This window comes from Camelus bactrianus, chromosome 12, assembly GCF_048773025.1.
Source record: "Camelus bactrianus isolate YW-2024 breed Bactrian camel chromosome 12, ASM4877302v1, whole genome shotgun sequence".
NCBI lineage: Eukaryota > Metazoa > Chordata > Mammalia > Artiodactyla > Camelidae > Camelus > Camelus bactrianus.
In genome coordinates, this window is record NC_133550.1 from 63389353 (window position 1) to 63409655 (window position 20303).

The following is a 20303-nucleotide window of genomic DNA, read 5'->3' on the forward strand; positions in this document are numbered from 1 at the left end:
GTGGTGCATTTCAAACTTTCCCACCAAAAGAACTTCATAGAAAAGAGAACACCCCTGCTAGGAGTAGCCAGAAGGCCTGCAGGAAGCAAGAAATTTCTTTAAGCCTCTTGTTTAGGCATATTTTGAATTTGACATCATAAAATATCCATTTTTTGTTTCATTCTATTGCCTTTTATTGAAGTATAGATACTTCAGAAGTGTACAGAGAAGTGCATCCAGCATAACTGTACAGCTCAAAGGATTTTCACAAATGAGCACACACTTAACCAGCACCCAAATCAAGAAAGAGGACATGACAGGGACCCTAGAATCCCTCTCTTGGCCCCTCCGCTCATGACCATCCCAAGGTAGCTCTGACTTGATGTCTGACAGCACGGGTTAGTTCTGTCCGTTTTTGTTCTGTGCATAAATGGAATGATACAACCTAAAGTATTTTGAGTCTGACTTATTTTGCTCAAAACTCTGTCAATGAGATTAGGCCATAATTTTCATATGTGATTGTAATCTGTCCATTCTCATTGCATGGTATGAATATATCATAATAAATTTGTATTTTCTGCTCATGTGGGTTGTTTTAGGCTGGGCTGTTACTCATCATGCTGGCGTGAATATTTTAATGCATGTCTTGATTAACATACACATTTCTGTCGGGGGTGCACTTGCTGGGTCATAGGGAAGGCATATTTTTAGCTTTAGTATCTACTACTAGTTAGCTTTCTAGAGTAACTGGAGCAATTTTCACTCAGAGAGTTCCTGTTGCTTCACATCTTTGTCTAAGACTTGATATTCTTGATCCTTTTTATTTAATCTGGTCAAGTAGAGTGGTGTCATACTGTTGTTGATTTGCATTTTCCTGGAGAATAATGAAGTTAAAAAAACCTTTTTGTATATTTATCTGGCATTTTTTTAATGGTGCCTTTTGAAAAATAAGTTTTTAATTTTGATGAGGTCCAATTTATACTTTTTTTCTTATGTTTGTGCTTTTGATGTCATATCTAAGAACTCTTTGCCTAAGATCAAGGTCACAAAGATTTGCTCATACATTTTCTTCTAGAAGCTTTGGAGTTTTAGTTCTCACATGTGGGTCTATGATTCATTTTGAGCACATTTTTGCACATGGCATGAGGTAAGGGTTTACTTTTCTTTTTTTTTAACGTATCCAATTATCCTAGCACCATTTGTTGACAAGACCATCCTTTCCCCCAGCAGCATTACTGAGCAGCTGATTGTATCCCTCCTGAGGGCTGACCCACTGCTCGGTTTCAGTTATGTGCATAATAAATACATTTCCTCACTGTTCAAGCTCATTCAAGTTTTGTGTTGTTATTTGAAGCCAGAAGCAATCTAACGGTGTCTGTGTTGCCAGGGGATGGGACCCAGAAAGAAGGTCAAGGGAACGTTAGCCCAGTAGATCTTTTGGAGAATAACCCACACCTGATCCTCAGAAACCCTTCTCAGTCCATGTGATTTCAGTGGATGGGAGCTCTGCCCCTTACCCCAAGAAGGCCATACAATCCAATTCTGACCAAAAGACTGCATACCCCGGAACAGGGATGCAACCAAACCGGGTCAGGCCGAGTGCTCCCTGGGACTTTTGCCGCAGTTAAGAAAAGCTGCTCTCTTCTCTAACTTCATAAACTATAAGACAATGTAGGCTTAGAGCTGCCAGTGGCCATCTCGCTGTCCGGTGGCAGGAGCAGACTTGAGAGTGAAACCCAATAATGACAAGCAGGACCAAAACGTGGAGAGAGAGAAAGAGGCAGGGTCCTCACGACATCATTCACCCCTCTGGATGAGCCATGCTTCACGCCCTTTGCATCTGGGGGCAAATCACAAAGCGGGGGGTGGTAAGGACCCCCGCAACCAGCGGGAGCTCTGAGAGTTTCTGAGAAGTAGGTGCAGGTTATTCCCCAGAAAGTCGCCCGGGCTGCTCCGAGTCAGGGGATCAGGTTGTGCTGGTCTCTCCCTGCAGGGTCCTACCGGACTAGAACCGGTTCTGAAGTGCTGTTTTCCGGGCCCGCAGGTGCTGCTATTGCACCGATTCATTCCGAAGTGATTATTTTTTTCTTGCTCGAATGGACAGGGATAAGCAATCCTCCACCGCTCCCCAAGTCTCAGAAAGCTAGCATGCGGTAAAACCAGCAGCCGTAAAAGGGATGATCAGAGTCACACTGAACAATCGTAGGACCTTAACGGTACCAGCTCCCTACAGGTGAACCAGGTGCCTGCCTGGGGAGAGCGGCAACGAAGCAGACACTTCACAAAAAAACTCAGAGCAGAGAGGCAGGGCACCTTGGTGGCAAGGCACGAGTGGTTCCAAGCCTGGCTCTGCCTTGCTAGTCAGGTGAGCTCAGGTAATTTACTGAGTGTCCCCTAGTGTCAGTCTTGTGTGTGAAATTCAGGCTACACATGCCCTTGGGAACAGCCCTCAGCCTCTGCCCGGCTGCAAGACCAGGCATCCCATGACTCGTAGTGGAGAATGAATGTTCTCTCAGGTCCCACGTCTTCACTGTCCAACTGTGTCCCTCACTCCCAGAGTGGCTGGGGGCCACCTTGGTGTGGGTCAGAGCCTGGGCTCCTGGGCTTGGTCCCCCCAGAGCACACTGCCTGCTCCCCAGCAGCCCTGGGCCAGAGCCGCTTGATTCTCTTTCTCACCGTGTGTCTATCTCCCTGCACCGCAGTGTCCACCTTTACTGAAGGGCTGGGGTGATCAAAGAGAGTTTCAATAAAGAACTTAAAGCTGTGGCCTAAATTTGATGGTGGCGAGATGGGGAAAACCAGAGTTACTGGCATTCCTTTTAGGAGAAGCACTGTTTATTTGTTCAGGAAAAAAAATTCCTTGCTAGACCCAGAGGGGAGAGGAGAACCCCCACCCCTGGAAGAACTGAGGGCACCCAGAATTTTCCCAAGTGCCTGGGGCAAGGAATTTTCAGGTTACACTGCAATGCGGTGGCAGTGGGAAAAGTGGGGGTCCTGGGTGTGACACCCTCCTTGACTCTCCAGTGATGGTCCGTGTCCACTGAAAGAAAAAGGCACAACATAAAAGTTGTGAGTGATGTTTTATTTGAGGACTTTACTGAGAACTATAGCCAGGGAGACAGACACTCAGATGGCTCTGAGGAACCGCTCTGAAGAGGTAAGGGAGGAACCAGGGTATAGATGAACTTCTAACATGTAGTGAAGCATGAAAAGATTGCTGCTAATCACAAAGAAAAGTCATCTCATGTTAATGATTTTGGTGCTTTTCTATGTGTTAGGGGGATGCAAGAATCTGGGGTCACTGAAAATTTTCCTTAGATGTGTCTCTTAACTATCTAGGGGCCAGTATATCCAAAGCACAGGATGCTTCTTGTTTTCTGCATCCTGAATTTCCCTCAGGGTGCACTGTCCTGGCTGCTGTGGCTCATGGCTTGATCCCTGTAGAACTGGAATGGCGGGCAACATTTTTTTCTTTACAATCACATTCCTGAGAAGCTGAGGTGAGTGGTTGCTTTGTGAAGCTGGGGCAAGGGCTGTCCTTGCCTCCTGAGAATTTACCTCAAACTTTCAGAGACCCCAGGGACCCCCTGGGTTAGGAGGTTTTGTTCCAGAGTCCCAGGGGAAGAGAATCTTCCCAAGAGGGTCCCCATCAGGGGCACCTCTAGCTTCTAATCTCACTCCCCATCCTCATGTCGAAAAGTTAATCAATGGTCAATCTGAGAAAAAACTGGAGGGTTTTATAACCTGAGGGTCATAACCCGGGAGACAGCCTTTCAGAAAGCCCTGTTCCAAATGACTGTTCCAAAGAGGTAAGGGTTGAGGGGAGGCCAGTATATATGTGATTTTGGCAAAGGGGGTGCGTGCAGTCAAACACACATCTTGGCTGAAGGTTACTGCTCACTATCCACAAGGAACAGATAGCTTAGTCAATGGTTTTACTGCTTTTTTTTTCACTTACATATTTTTATTTGGAAACGTTTCTATCAGTACAGTGAAACCAAATTTTAGAGACACTTGATGTCGTTGGTTTAGATATCATTCCTTTATTATAAAAGAGAGACGTAGAAATTATTTACATGATGAGAAGATGTCAGCGCTTCAGTGGAATGGGCGACTTCACGTGATGCCATTTCAAAAGTGACTTTTCAGTCCACATATTTTCCAAGACTGTCACTATCTCTAAAAAAGAAATAATCCTTGTCATCTAGACCCACTTTGCTGCCTCCGTATTCTGGGAGAAGAACTTTATCTCCAGCTTTCACGCTCACAGGTTGACTGTCCCCACCCTTCCTTTGGAGCCCGATCCAGCAGCTACTCCTGCTGCCTGCAGTGCTCCTCCTTGAGACTTTTCTGGAAGCATAATGCCTCCTTTGCTTACAGTTTCGGCTGCAGTCCTTTTGACTAATACAGGGTCAAAGAGGGGAAGAAACTTTCTGAACGCCTGTCCCGCCGTGACTCCAGCCACCGCAGTTCAGATTCTGCTCTCCAGCCGCTGCCGCTAGGAGCTTCGTGCTTTTCTTCCTAAGTGTGGGAAGATGACAGAAACCAGGCTCATCACATTTTCTCCTGAAAATATCTAATCATCTGAGGGCTGGTTCTGCCAGTTTTCCCAGAACACAGAACTGCCTCATCTTGATCTCTGCCCTGAACTCCTTTCAGGGTGTACTGAAGGTCATACTGAATCAGGTCAGCAACTAATGACCTGATTCCTGTAGAACCAGATGGTGGGCAACACTCTTTATTTTTTTAATTTGTATTTTTTAATTTATTATTTTTCCATCTTTTTTGGGGGGGAGGCAATTAGGCTATTCATTTTTTTAATGGAGGTGCTGGGCTTGAACCCAGGACTTCAGGCGTGCTAGGTGTGCACTACCACTGAGCTGTACCTCCTCCTGCATCCTTTATTGTACAATCCCCTCTCTTTAGGTACTCATTTCAACCAGGTTTTGGGAGGCATTTCCTGATCTATTTATACCAAGATGCTAGGAGTGCTCATTCCCAGGTCAGACAAGGATTTGGTTGACATTCACTGTGTTATTACTGGTCTAGGCGCTGTTAACAGTAACCAAAAGCCTCTGGACCATCTGTCTCACTAGTTTGTCATGGTCCAGGAAATGGTTCCCTCTTGTTGCTTCTTCCCAGACCTAGAGTTACACTATTACAGTCATTATCTTATAGAACTATAGATTTGGTCAATCACTTCAGGTCTTCGAGTCCACCATTTTATTGGAGGCTCCGTCACACATTTGGTAATGCAAGAAACAATAACCTTGTAAAACAGGCAGAATGCAAGTAATATAGCCGGCAACATGAGTAAGGTCATGAGGAGATAATGTCGTCTAAGGAGTCACACGGCTGGTGCCAGAAGAAGAAAAATTGATCTGTATGGTTGAGCAGGTATTTCTGCCATTGGGGAGGTCTGGTTAACACCAAGGAAGAGGCACGATGCACACTAGAGGGGAAGGAGGGGGCCCAAACGAGCAGAGAACATTTTTATGTTTAAATTTTTCTTGTCTTGCCTTAAAATATGAATTTTATTTCATCACCCAGAGTCTGTCCCCTCTCAAAAGGCTTGCTTTTCCCAACTTGCCCTGAAGCAAGTCCCCATCCATCTTTTAGGAAACTCTTGGGAGATGCATGCCCCTCCTTCCAGCAGCAGACTTCTCCAAGTCTGAGTTGGTCCACAGTAGGTGCTCAGTAAATATTTGACGGCTGATGGAATAAATAACAGCGAGCATTTGTTATGAGGGAGGGTATAGCTCAAGTGGTAGGGTGCATGCTTAGTGTGCATAAGGGCCTGGGTTCAATCCCCAGTACCTCCTCCAAAAATAAATAAACCTAATTACCTCCCCCTGCCAAAATAAAATAATTAAATAATACAATAATAAATAAATAAATAAAATATTTTTTTAAAATAGTAAGCTTTTGTTGTCAGCAGCCTGCAGAGCACTCTGGGGAGGGAAGGGGGTTGGAGGGCTCTAAGGATGGCCTGGAACAGGCAGATACCATTCAAGTCAGGTCACCACTTAGCTTTCAGCCCAACTGTGTGAGGGTGTAGTTTGTGGAGGAAACTTCTGAAGCAAACACACACACTCCTTCCAAGATCAAACCTTAATTATTTTTTGTATTTTGGCAATTTGAACTGCATTTATTTTTAAACAAACAGGGAGGGTGGGAACATTGCGTGTTTTGAATGTTGTGTGCAAAACCGATCCTCGTCACCATCCCACCATCGCAACTAAACCTGGCGGGGCAGTACGCAGGTTCCCAGCATCACAGGCAACACCGCATGTACGTTTTGTAATGAATGATGTAAACTTCAGTTTTAAGGCAGCTGGCACTCACGCTGCACACAGGCTCAGTTCCGTGCCCATTTCAGAAATGGGACAAACTTGAAAGCAAACTATAAGAGCAAAGAAGGGGAACCAGCATTATTTGACAAAAACAATATTTTGTCAAAATATTTTCCCTTTCACACATACATAAAAGGAATACTGGAACATTTAGAAAAACAAAGCACCCATCCTGCCAACTTCAGCCTGTTCCTTAACAAACATTTCAAAATACTGATAAATAAGAGTGACTGCAAGCAGAATTCCAGTGCCAGAGCCCACGGCCCCGAGGAAGTCAGCCAACACCGACAGGACGCCCATGTAAAAGCCCCTGAACGCGGCCGCCATCGGGGGGTACCTATTAAGCTCATGAACCATAGAGGTACCCCTGTGGCCCCTCATTACCATTTGCTGTTCAGCTACATCTTTGGCGGAGGAACCAGACACCTCTATCCACATCTTAGGAAAGAACACACGTGACCCCAACATGAAGATGATGTAAACGGCCACTTGGACACGGTCCTCTGATGTGGCACCCATGGACTCAGGAGGGGAATGACAGTAACAATGACCCCCACTGGGTAGGAACGAGCAGGTCCTCCCCCACTGACACAGGCCCACTGTCCTCGTAAACTGACTAAAAAGCTGCGACTAAATCGAACCGATAGCATCTGGGAAACGACCTAGAGGTTGACAGCAGGGCTGACTGGAGGAGAACAGGAATGTGGATGGTGTAGATGAGCTTGCTGGGGTCGCTGCTGGACAGTCCTCTATACCCGGCAGAATTAGCGAGCAAGTCAGCACGAAATCCCTGAAAATACAGCAAACACAAAAACTGTTGCAGTGAGGTTCATGAGATTGGGTAAATTCTGATGATAGAAAGCCTCCCTTAAAGTGGTAAGATAACAGCAGGAGGCGAGGTTCCAGCCCATAGCAGGAGCCCAGCGACCGTCAGCTCCCTGCACGCACCCGCCTGGCACTTAACCAAGCCCCAGCCGGGGTCAGCACTGACAGAGTGAACGAGGTGCTGTATCTGCCCCTCCCCGAAAAGGGGAGACACTGTGTGACCAAGTGTGTCCTAGGACGAGAAGTGAGAGTGTCTCAGGGACCAAATGCTGCGACATCACTGTCCTTTGTCCTCAGATTGGCAAATGCTTCGTTAGCCCATGCCACCCCCCAGGCACAACTCTGACCTCTTGACTTTACACATTAAATCATTAGTCCTCACGTGAGTTGTAGGAAATGGAGGCGCAGGCAGGCTCAGTTACTTAGTGAGGTCACACAGGTAGTGATGGAAGAGCTGTGATTGGAACCCATGCCACCTGGCACCACCGTCCGGCCTCCAAGCAACAATGCTGGGCTGCGTGGTCTGTGGCTGGTTAGCTCTCTGTGGGTCAGGGGCTAACCTCTACCAGATATGGGCCACACTCTTGGGCGGGCCAATTTTATGCCATTCCTTTCTCTACTCATTCAAAGAGTCTTTATTAAACACCTGTTATAAGCTGAGAACTCACTGGTCTAGGTCCTTGGGTTTCATTAGTGAACAAAGACAAAAACCTCTATCATACGGAGCTTACGTTTTATTTGGGGAAAGGTGGTAGGTGGGGAAAGACAATGAATAATAAATGTTATACTTCTGGTCATGGTGGACTAGGAAAGTCATACCAATGTTCCCAGTAACAATAGCTTAAAAATCCGGACAACATATACTAAGTACCTTCTTAAAAGGGTAAAAGAGCTAAGAAGGAAGTAAGGAATTGCTGGGCCATGCTGGGTCTAGGAGACCCAATTCATTTCTTGACAGATACTGACTTATCCAGTCCTCATCACCGCCCTCTGAATTGTCCTATGAAAACAGTAGTGCCTGGTCCGGGGCCAGGGCTGGTATCAGGTTTGTGAAAGAAACTAGCTTGCTAGGCTCTGGGGCTTTATATACACTATCTCATGTGAACCTCACAACATCTCTATGAAGTAAGAACTATTGCTTGCTGTTATTTCCCTAACTTTACAAATGAGAAAACAGAGAGTTTAAGCAACCTGCCCAGGATCACACAGCTAGTAAGTGGCAGAACAGGCTTTGAACCCAAGCTGTCTGAGTTCAGTCTGTAAACTAAGCCATGGTCCACACTACCTCTTGGTAAATAGTACACATTGTTTTTCTATTGGCTTTAGTAGAAAGATAACTCTGGTAGGAATGTTACTATTACTTTGTGTATGAATAAATGACTATATGATCTCTACTGAAATCTTGTTTTATGCAAAGATGTTTAATTTCTGGTGTACAGCACAATACTCCCACCAGAAATTAACACAACATTGTGAACCAACTATACTTCAATAAAATAAAACGACAAAACATCTTAATAGCCCTGGACAAGCCATAAACCAGTCACAACAACTCTCCTGGCTTTGAGATTACTCTCATTTCTTCTGTGAGATTGGCAATTTCTCCTGCCTTAGGTTGCATTATTTGGTCTACGATAGTCAATCTTTTTATCCACATCTTAAGAACAAAGTGTACCACAACTCGTGCTCGGTTTTGCAAAGCACTTGCTGTTGCTTTGTAAGAAGAGCTGTCATCTCTCCAAAGAGAACTTTGTTTCACTGGCATCAGTTTCACTGCCTGTTGCTCCATATCCCTGTCTTTCTACATCATCACTTTTGAACCAACTGCTGAATTACAATATGATCTTTTTGAAGATATTTAAAGAGCACTAAATTCAGCACATGCAGTGCCAACAGTGCATCTAACTCAAAGTGAAGACAATATGGGCAGCTGTGCTCAGTTTCTCAAACTTGCAGCCAATAATGTCTCCATCAGGACCCTGCCATCGATTGTCAGATACACTCCTAACATCAGAAATGTTGAAATGGGTGGGGGGATGTATGTCTTAAAATTAAATAGGGTAGTAAATACCTGTATTGATTAGAAATCTGAAAGAACAAGAAAGTGACAGAAAATTCCACCCAAGCTGACTTAAGCAAAAGGGATATATTGAGCTACAGAAATCCAAAAGTCCTTGTGTTAATCCAGCTTCAGGTATGGCTGGATTCAGGACTCTCAGATATAATCAGGTCTCGGTTTCTCAACATTTCTTTCTCTTTCTTCTATAGGAATGGCTTCAGTCTCAGGTTTCATGTGGTAGCAGGCTGGAACCAGCCAGTCTAACCCCCACATCCTCTCGGGTCTCAAGTCCAGCAGAAAGGAGTGAGCGCCTTTGTCCCAGAATTTTGAACCTGAGTCTCAGTGCTGCTCATTGGCTCTGACATGTCACCTGCCTAGCCCTGGACCAATCCTTGTGGTTTTGGGGTCTGTTACTACTATACCCCAGGGCTGAGTTACCTTCCTGGAAGCCAAGGGGGTGCTGGGTCTCCAGAGGAAAATGAGAATGGAGATGGGGCGCAAAAAGGGGTGCAAAAACAATGGGTGGTTGACTGTGGGGAATTGGGTGAGATGAGCCCCCCAGGGCAAGCCCCTCCCTAGGTGGCTTTGGCCCTGCTCCTCTGATGCTGTCTAGGGCAGGGAGCTTTGCTGAGACCCACCAGCTCCATCTGAATCAGCCCCACGGGCAGCCGCCCTCCCCAGCTGGCCAGCTGACATGACACTGACTCAGCTGCTACGTGTGCTGGATGCTGCCTGGAAAGTTAATCAGCCTCTGAGGCAAGACATTCCTCCGGTGACGTGGGTTGGGGCCGTGAGTGGGTGGGAGTGAATGAAAGAGTGGGAGCAGCATGGCTCCTAAAGCGTTTATGAAGTGAAGAAGCACAGAGAGAAAGTGAGGGGGGAGGTCAGGAGCAGCAGGAGAAGGCGCCCCCCCGGGGCTGTGGGTACTTTCTGCCAACAGGCGCATGCTGCCCGGTCCCTGGTCCCCCGTCCCCAGGAGCAGAGTGCCACCACCCCACCCCCTACCCTGCCCGGCAGCCCTCCTCCAGCTCTGCCCATCTCTTTCCTTCAACCCAAGTTGCAAGGAGCAGGATGGTGCAAGAGGCAGGTCGGGAGAGGAACAGAGGAGGGAAGCTCGGTTAGGAGGGGGTCCTGCAGCAGAGGAGGAGAGCAGATGCGGGAGACAGGGAGCGGCAGGCAGGGGGCTGCACAGGAGTGCTTTTTACAACCACTCAGAAACAGGACGGAACTCAACACGAAGCACCTGCCCTCTGTCAGGTCCCCAACTAGGAGGTGAGGATGCAGAAATAAATAGGATGTCGTCCCCGCCTTCAGGGAGCACAGATTCTAGCCTGGGACACAATAAGAAACATGTTCATCACAATGGAATGTGGTGGAGGGGATCCGGGGTTTATTGAAGGAAGCTACCCCTGAGGCGGGAGTGAAGGAGGTCACTGCTGAGCAGGAGGTCCCAGGTCAGGCCAGCCTTGACCCTGTTCAGAGGGCGTGTGGGTGCACTGAGGGGGCGGGGGGCTCTGGACACAGCTGCGCTGCAGGACAGTTCCCCTTGAGCCCAAGGGACTGGCCTATTCTACTCCCCTTTCAGGCTTTGGCTGCAGGCAATGGGGGGTGGTGACCGCCCTGGCAGCCAAGGGCAATTCTCCACACAAGGGGACAGCTGGCATAGCTGTGAGCCCTTGGAGCCCTCAGGCCCAGCAGCTGGAGGATGGGTGCCCCAGCCTGGCTATGACCTGGGGAGCTGGGGGGGTGGGCAGCAGCATCTGCTCTGATAAGTGTTGTGCTGGATGTTTGGTGCAGGGCAGGTTAGGGGGCAGGAGGGAGCCAGCGGGTGGGGGGCTTCCTGGAGGAGAAGAACAGCTTCGGAAGTGACAAACAAAGGAAGGTCTGAAGGCTCAATGTTACAAAAGTTGTAGGAGTGTGTGGCACTTTCTGGAAATGCTAAGCTATTTAAGTATGACACTGGGCATAGGGTAGAAATAGGAGGTGATGGGACAGAGGCCTGACAGGTGGGCAGAGGGCAGATCAGGAGCAGTCCTGTGTGTCATCATAAAAAATTGGGGATTACAGTTCTTTTTAAAAAGAACTGGACTCTCATTCCACCCCCCACCTCTAACCTTTCTGCAAACATTTATCCACCGTCACAGGGTGAGGCAGTCCTGTTCAGTTGGGTGAAATCAGGGCCCAGTTGCTGCAGAACTGAAGCAGGCAAGAGGCCACCAGCAGGCAGATGGCCAAAGAGGGACAGACGGCCAAAGAGGGGCTATCTCCGAGGGCTGAAAACTCAGGGGTTGGGACCAATTTGAAAGTGAAGTTGTTTCCTCCACACAGGCATTTTGGACATAGAAAGAAAGTGTCATCAAAAGGGAGCCCCGAGAAGAGGAATGAGTGCAGAATTTGGAGTCAGAAAAGCAGGAGGCCTAGGGTTGGGGCCCAGCACCACCATGCCAGCTGGTCGGCTCTGGGGAAGTCACCCAACTCTTCAAACCGCCGTTTCCACATCTGCATGGGGGATCAGATCTGTCCCACGTGGTCAGCTCAGATAAGGCACGTGTGTAAAAAAGGCTGTATAAATGTTAGTTTCTGTCATTTTGCCTCAAAAAAAAAAAAAAAAAAAAAAAGCCCACAGCCAGGAGAATCCCGAGGCAGGCTCATTTTACTCCAGTGACCATTTGGCACTGAGCAGGTTGGGGACTTACTGGATGACACAGCAAGTCAGCAGCAGAGCCAAGGTGTAAACTCATCCAAGTACTGACTGCAGCATCGTCAGCAGAATCAGCTGAAACCCAACTTCACACTGCAGTTCAGATATCCAAGGTGTTCCCAGGAAGTCCCTTTCAGCAAAGAGTGTTCAAGGTGGTTCCCAGCAGGCAGCCCCAGTATCCTCCAAATGGTTGGCAAGATGTAGCTGAGTGAGGTTCCCAGGAGGCAGGGTGAAAAGGGAGACAGTTTGCCCTGAGGACAGAAGAAGAGACCACACATTTCTCAACGCTCCTTGGGGCCACAGTCCTCCTACCCCTGCCAACCTTTCAAAACAGACTCATTGAGGTAAAAGTCACACACAACAAAACACATCCTTTTGAAGTGTACAATTCAATGGTTTTTAGTATGTTCACAGAGTGGTGCAACCATCACCACAATAAATTTTAGAATATTTTCATCACTCCAGAGAAGGATTCCCAATCATTAACAGCCATTCCCTTCCGCGACCCCCACCCTCCTCCTAACCCTAGACAATCACTAATCTACTTTACATCTCAATAGATATTGAGCATTTCGTATCGATAGAATCATAAGGTAGATGGTCTTTGTGAGTGGTGGGAGCTGCTGGTGGGAAAAGCAGCAGTTGAAGTGGGCTTCATCATTTCAGTGGGGATGTGTGGACCCTGGGGCAGGAGAACCCAAGTAGCAGCACTTCATTTCCAGGGGGAAGTGAGCATGGTTGTTATAATAAGCGGGGCCGGTGGAGTTACTAGGATATCTGTCCTGCAGAGAATGCTGTGGCTAATTGATCACAGAGTCCCTAAAACCAAAATATATGAGCAGCCCATCCCCTAAGTTCCTCCTTGACTTGCACATCTGAAAAAACTTCAAGTCTGGTGAACAGAGCTCTGACTTTAGTCACTTGGCTCTCCTGGTCGGAGTGGGAGTTAAGGTGGATCAAGTAATAAACGGAGTTTGACTAGAATGACTTCACAATTGTCCCTGTGGCTCTCCGGGGCTATTTGTCTCCCTGCTCCCGATTGTATAGCTGGAAGGGATATCCCCAGCCATTGGCGGAATTACTGTATCAGCTCTGGGACTGGCAGAGTAAGGGATCTGATGAGGAGGGAAGTCAAATGGAAACCCCTCCTTATTGAAGTGATAAGCCAAAAGCAATATTGCGCCCCCTGGGGACTGAAGAGATTACTAGTGTCATCAAGGCCTTTGAGGTGCAGAGTGCTGATTTTGTCACATTCCCACTTCCCTCTCAGCCGGGCCAGTGCGGCAGGCGGGTGGGGGTGAGGGAAAGCCAGTGGATGACCATAAACTTAATGATGGGGTGACTCCAATTGCATCTGCTATTTCAGATGTGGTATCATTGCTGGGGAAACAAATACAGCCCCTGACACCTGGTGCACAGTTGCTGATCCAGCAGATGCCTTTTCCTCCATTCCAAGAAGCAGAAGGGACCAGAAAGCCTGCTTTTATTTGTCAGGGTCATCTACTGTATCTTTACCATCTTGCACGGGGACTTCATCATCTCTCTCTCTCTCTCTCTTTTTTTTTTTTTCACTTTCATTTTTTATTGAAGTGTAGTTGATTTACAATATTAGTTTCAGGTGAACAGCCAAGTGATTCAGTTATACATGTACATACATATATACTTTTTCTTTTCAGATTATTTTCCATTATATGTTATTATAAGGAATTGAATATAGATCCCTGTGCTCTACAGTAGCTCCTTGTTTTCTTTTAATCTATTTTAATATAGTAATGTGTATCTGTTAATCCCCAAACGCTTAATTTATCCCTCCTCCACCCTTTCCCCTTTGGTAACCATAGTTTGTTTTTTATGTCAATGAGTCTGCTTTTGGTTTGTAAATAGAATTTGTATCATTTTTTTAAGATTCCACATATAAGTGATATCATATGATATTTGTCTCTGTCTGACTTACTTCACTTAATATGAGAATCTCTAGGTCTATCCATGTTGCTGCAAATGGCATGATTTCATTCTTTTTTATGGCAGAGTAGTATTCCATTGCATATAAACACACCACATTGTTATCCATTCATCTGTCAGTGTAGTAGTCGGCTGTAAGGCTCATTTTCCCAACCTGTAAACTTTGAAATGCCCAGGGCCGAGCCCTCACAGCTCCTCCTGTCACCATCACTTTCTCCATGAGTTCATCCTGTGTCATCAGTTGAACTTCACAGCTGCAGGTGTGACCTCTTCCCAGAACTTCTGACTCACATCCAACTACTACCCAACATTTTCACTCAGATGTTAATAGGCATCTCATATGTAACAAATCCAAACAGAACTCTTCATTTCTCCTCCAAATCTTCTCCTCCCACAGTCTTCCCTAACTCAGGAAATGACAACTCCATTCTGCCAGTTGTTTGGGCCAAAAACCTAGGCATCATCCTTGCTTCTTTCTCTCGCACATTTTTCATCCAGTCTTCAGCAAGTCCTCCTGACTCTATGTAATGTACAGGAAACCATCATTCCTCTCCACCCCCACCTCCCTGATCTAAGGTACTGGATTATATTTCAACTGGATTATTGCAATAGTATTATGTATTGGATGCCTCTGGTCACCCAGCTCACATTTCCCTCGGCCACCTCTGACTTCGACTCCAGTGCAGCAGACAGTTGTGTGTGAGGTCAGCTGATCTTGTGCAGGTGGTGTCTTCCCTTGAGCACGCACCTTGTGTCCATTTGCTTTTTGCCCAAGATGTCAATGCCATCAGAGCCCTCTGGGCTCCATCACAAGATTCACCTTGTGCCGAACAGCCTCTTGCCTCGAGTGTGAGCTGCACACCTTCTTGCTTTCGGCCCCATGGAAGCTTGATGCTAAAGAGGAGGCTCCTCTCCATGTGCACCCGGAGTGCAGAGATAACGCCCCAGGGGCCACACTCAACCAGTGGGGGTCGAGGCAACTGGGTAAACATTCCTGCCTCCCATCCTGCATGCACATGACTCTGGGAAGCAGTCTGTGCACTTTCCAAGCATCCTGGGAAACTCAAGCTCCTGTTGCTCACAGCAGCGACGTTGATAATGCACCCTTCTCTTGTCTTTTTCTCCTTTTCTGTCTCATTGTCCCCACTCCCTCATGTCTGCTCCCTGGGTCATCTCTCAGAAAAGCCATGTGCATGTAAGTCCTTGTCTCAGGCTCTGCCTTCAAGAGAACCCAAACTAAAATATCCTTTCAATTTGTTTCCCTTGCTACCCAGCAGCAGACTGATTCTTTTAAAACATGTTTCATCATGTCCCTCCTCAGCTGAAAACACTCCAGTGACTCCCATTTTCCCTAAAGGAAAAGCCAAAGTCCTTATGACATGGCTAAGGCTGGACAGAATCTGCCCATCTCTTGATTTCTTCTGTGATGTCATCTCCTGCTAATCTCCCCTTTGCTCTACTATAGCCACGACTATAGTTCTCCAAAGACACCAGCACACTCCTGCCTCAGGGCCTTTGCACTGGCTATTTCTGCTGTCTGGAACACTCTTCCTCCAGATATTTCCAAGTATGTGTCTTTACTTTCTTCAGACCTTTTCCCAAGAGGCCTTCCTATGTACAGTAGCAACCTCCCCCTACTTCTGGTATTCCTTGGTCCCCTCACCCTCCTTTAAGTTTTTCATAGTACTGATCATCAATATCATAATTTGTCTTTTGGGGGGGGTATATTTTCTGTCTCTCCTTACCCCCAACTTCAAAATAATTTCATGAGGACAGGGATTCAGGGACTTTATTGTTTTTTTTCACTGCAGAACCTAGAACAGTGCTTGGCAAGTAGTAAGTACTCAATAAATATTTGTTGTATGAAGCAAATAAGTAAGACTGAAGAAGCGTGTACAGATCAGACTGTGTTTACTCTGACCTCCCCAATCTGGCAGGGGGTGAGGTGGCAGCTCTTGGCTGAGAGGGGCGCTGGAGGTTGGCAGCAGAAAGCCCCTCCTGAGAATTCCCTCAATACTTTGCGCTCAAAGCCTGTTCCTGATTATTTCTTTGGGAGTCTTTGCTTTGAAGTTTGTCTCAAGTTGTTCCAGGTTTTAGGATTTCAGAGCATTTAGAAAACTAAAATCTCTGTAAGCCTGGCCCATGCTGATGCTGTGCAGAAGGGAGTTTGTCCCCTTCTGGTCTCCAAGACCCTGGCCATCACCAACTTGGGTGACCTGAGTCTCCTCTGAGTGCCAACAACGCGTCAGCTTCTGAAGGACGCTGGTAGTCTAGGCAGGGACATGGGTGGAATCCGTCAGGGCACTGGGAAGGGGCCCAGGTGCCTGGGGGCGGGCATGCTGGGTCCAGTGTGGCATTCCCTAGCTTTGGGAACAGTCAGCGCCCCCAACCAGGCCTGGCCAAGTGGCGCAGGCACTGGTACCTGGGGTGAGGGGCTGGCCAGGTTCCTTTCCTCCAGAGGGAGGCAGCCCATTTGCCTTTGCAGAGACTCGCATCCTCACATGAAGCAAGCAGCACTCCCCGTGGCACAGGAGACACAGCCCCAGGTGCCAGAGGGAAGGAAGCCTCATGCCTGATGGGGTTGCCTGAGCCCGGCTCCGGCCCGCTGCGCTCTGCAGGCAGTTAGAAGTCGGAGCTGCGGCGCGGGACTGAAGAGGTTAACGAGGATCTGCCTCCTAATGTTGATGTGTCTAGGTGATGTCAGTGGGAGCCGGGGAAGGAGGGAGGGGAGAGCGGTGGGGCTCCGAGGCGTGGAGGCTGCAGGGGCCGAGGAAGACCCCCTTGCGGACTGCGGGGCTCGGGCTCGGGCTGCGGGACAGCGCGGCGGGCGGAGGCTGCCGCAGCCTGCGGGGGCGGGCGGGCGCGCAGGCGACGCGCACCGGCACGATGGACCTGGAAGCCTCGCTGCTGCCCGCCGGCCCCAACGCCAGCAACACCTCGGATGGCCCGGATAACCTCACCTCGGCCGGTGAGACGGGTTGGAGGGGAATCCTTCCTCCACTGCGCTGGGGGTGGGAAGTGGGAAGGCGTCACCTCTGAGCCAAACTGCTTGGGAAACTTTATTACAGTTCTTGGAGACAAGATCTGCAGTCTGCTTTGCCCAGGGGGGAAGGGGAGAAGGGGCAGGGGCAAAGAAGAGGGCAAAGGCACGTTGGGAAGTGCAGGGCATGGTGGCCAGCCTCGAGGGAGACAGGGGCAGACTGCTGAGGAGTTCCACAGATGTGTTGCAGAAAAAAATTCCAAGCTAGAAAAGCAAGCCAAAGAAGCTGTAGGATGGTATGTGGGGTTCAGCCCGAGGCTTACTCACTCACTGATCCTCTTGGCTTTTTACTTGGACTGCGGGTTATGGGGTCTGAAACACCCTTACTGCCTCCTGGGAAAGGCCACGGGAAGGGACAACTCAGAGCCGTGAGGGGATTAACTTTGCTGGCGAATGAAGCGTCCTGATATTTCCATAGCTGAGATGCCCTGGGATTCTAGCTTTGAAGGAGAAGAGAAGGAAGGAAAAAGAGGAAAGGCTTGTATGGAAAAAATTCTCAGGCAGCTGGGCTGCAACACACAGTTTCAGTCTCTGGCCACTCAGGAAGCCCAGGCTCAGAAGACAGGGATCATGGAAATCCCTGAGAGGGAACTGGCGGGGGGCGGGGGAGAGCTGTGGCCCTGAGGGGCGAACGCCTCCACGAGACAGTCACCTCCAGAGATGCCCAAGAATCAGTGCGTGGCTTCCCACCAGCGATTCCTAAAATGAAATGCTCAGGGCTGCAAACAGGAAAGGAGAAACCACACTCACAGGCATGCGCCCACATGCACACTTTCGTGTCATGCTGGCTATTTTGATGATGTTTCCTGGTAAAGCCCAGAGGCCCACAGAACAATTCTCTGCAGACAGCTGTGGTTCTCAACTCTGTACTTCTGAGAAAACGCAGGAGACAGAGGACTGGTCCTTCAAGGAACAGGTAGTGTGGGAGACGCTGGTGGGACTGACCAGGGAACCAGTGCAGGAGGGCACGGGGGCAGGATTAGCAGCCGTGTGGGGAGGGAGGATGGTAGGGGGGACTCCAGATGAGTGGTGGGCCCTGAGCTGAAATGGCAGGGAGGATGAGGAGGTAAGGAGGCACGTGGCTGGAGGCTGAGCACGCCAGCAGGATGTCAGCCCCCAGAGAGCAGAGTCCTTGTCAAATGGTCAACACTTGCTCCTTCTGTCCCCAGGGCCGCCTCCACGCACAGGGAGCATCTCCTACATCAACATCATCATGCCTTCTGTGTTCGGTACCATCTGCCTCCTGGGCATCATTGGGAACTCCACGGTCATCTTTGCAGTGGTGAAGAAATCCAAGCTGCACTGGTTCAGCAACGTCCCCGACATATTCATCATCAACCTCTCGGTGGTGGACCTCCTCTTTCTCCTGGGCATGCCCTTCATGATCCACCAGCTCATGGGCAATGGTGTCTGGCACTTTGGAGAGACCATGTGCACCCTCATCACGGCCATGGATGCCAACAGTCAGTTCACCAGCACCTACATCCTGACTGCCATGGCCATTGACCGCTACCTGGCCACGGTCCACCCCATCTCCTCCACCAAGTTCCGGAAGCCCTCTGTGGCCACCCTGGTGATCTGCCTCCTGTGGGCCCTCTCCTTCATCAGCATCACCCCCGTGTGGCTCTACGCCAGGCTCATCCCCTTCCCAGGGGGCACAGTGGGCTGCGGCATCCGCCTGCCCAACCCAGACACTGACCTGTACTGGTTCACCCTGTACCAGTTTTTCCTGGCCTTTGCCCTGCCCTTTGTGGTCATCACGGCTGCATACGTGAGGATCCTGCAGCGCATGACATCCTCGGTCGCTCCCGCCTCTCAACGCAGCATCCGGCTGCGGACAAAGAGGGTGACCCGCACGGCCATCGCTATCTGCCTGGTCTTCTTTGTGTGCTGGGCACCCTACTACGTGCTCCAGCTGACCCAGCTGTCCATCAGCCGCCCGACGCTCACCTTTGTCTACCTGTATAATGCAGCCATCAGCTTGGGCTACGCCAACAGCTGCCTCAACCCCTTTGTGTACATCGTGCTCTGTGAGACGTTCCGAAAACGCTTGGTTCTGTCAGTGAAGCCTGTGGCCCAGGGGCAGGTCCGAGCCGTCAGCAATGCCCACACGGCTGATGAGGAGAGGACAGAAAGCAAGGGTGCCTGACATGCCCCCTGCCACACTGGGCACCTCCGTGTCAGGATGCTACGACAGACCATGGGGAGAGATGCTGAGAGAAACCCAAGACCCCTCGGGGAGGACGCAGGAGGCTGGGGTGGTTGCAACTATAGGACCCACAGATTGCCAGGGAGGCCCAGAGCCAGATTTGGGGCTTCAAGGATCAGAAATCTCTTTGAGAGAGCAGGAGGAGACCTTTGGGTTGAACAGAACTGAGCAAGAAGATTGCTTTAAATGTTTAGTTGAGCCCTACTTCTGCTAACTTCCAAATGTCTTTTTCCCAAAAGGAGAGGTGGAAGGATTCTGGCCGGATTTATTTAAGAACAGGCAGGGCTGGGGTGTGAGTAGCGGGGCCATACGGCACAGGGTCCTGGGGAGATGAAGGTGGTGGGGCCTCTGCAGTCTTTCCCATCTCTCATTGGTATGACGGAGGGCTGCTTTTCTCCCAAGCTGGAGAATGATGAAAAATAAAGCATGCCGTGTCTCTGTGTTCCAGCATCCTGTGTCCGTTTCCCTTTCCCTTTATCTCTAGGGGAGGCATGCTTATTTTGCGGGGGTGAGGCTCTGAGTCCACAGGGGTGAAGGCCCGATTTGCTAGGAGATCCACTTATTGGGAATGACAAGGCTACCTGGGGTGGGTGGGGTGGAGGCCTTGAAATTAAGAAAAGTGTGTGGGGGGGGTTGGCCAGGGGGCTTTTGCAGTAATGGGGACATTGTCTTCATGGGGTACATTTATCAATCAACAGATCCAGAGTGAGCAGCCACCAGTGTCCCACATGTGCAGGGGTCATTCTGATGGCTGGTGTGTTTGGCATCATCTTTTTGCTCTAGCCCTTTCTCTGCGAAATAAAAACGAATAAAGGAAAATCTCCACCCACGTCTCTCTGGATGCTCCTGTTTAATTGCTTGGGCTTGGGAGTAGGGGTCAGGGTAGCGGTGGGTGGCCGAAAAGGAAGAGGGGTCATTTGGCTGTGGAATCCAGACCTTGGTTCAGGCTGCATTTTAGAAGAAGAAGCAGGGGATCTGCTTGTCTAAACCCACAGGGAGGATTCAGTGACACAAAGGGAATTACTGTGAATTCATTAGATTGAAATTCTGCTGCTGGGTTTATTCTCAGGACTCAGCTTCCTGTCTTCTGCTCAAAAGCACTTGGCTGTCACCAGGGCCGACCCCCCAGGCCCCGGTTCACATGTTCCCATCCTCACTTCCCCCGCTGAGTCACC

General features: G+C 49.1%; 1 protein-coding gene and 2 pseudogenes across 1 annotated transcript; 1 reads left to right on the forward strand and 2 right to left on the reverse strand.

Moving 5' to 3' along the window:
- Positions 1 to 4124: 4124 nt before the first annotated feature.
- LOC141579326 (10 kDa heat shock protein, mitochondrial-like) lies at positions 4125 to 5591 on the reverse strand (annotated as a pseudogene).
- Positions 5592 to 6482: 891 nt separating this feature from the next.
- Positions 6483 to 7198, reverse strand: LOC105073090 (protein transport protein Sec61 subunit alpha pseudogene; annotated as a pseudogene).
- An 8359-nt stretch (positions 7199 to 15557) lies between these two features.
- MCHR1 (melanin concentrating hormone receptor 1) lies at positions 15558 to 19578 on the forward strand. The gene is made up of 2 exons (XM_010960260.3): positions 15558 to 16847; positions 18089 to 19578. Exons 1-2 carry the CDS (start codon positions 16577 to 16579, stop codon positions 19066 to 19068), a joined length of 1251 nt encoding a protein of 416 aa, XP_010958562.3. The 5' UTR covers positions 15558 to 16576; the 3' UTR covers positions 19069 to 19578.
- Positions 19579 to 20303: the final 725 nt, after the last annotated feature.

Bases quoted from the DNA above. Each gene is read 5' to 3' on its own strand.
- MCHR1 (XM_010960260.3), top strand. From the start codon at position 16,577: ATGTCAGTGGGAGCCGGGGAAGGAGGGAGGGGAGAGCGGTGGGGCTCC. The intron at 16,848-18,088 runs GTGAGACGGGTT...TTCTGTCCCCAG, and splicing joins GGATAACCTCACCTCGGCCG to GGCCGCCTCCACGCACAGGG.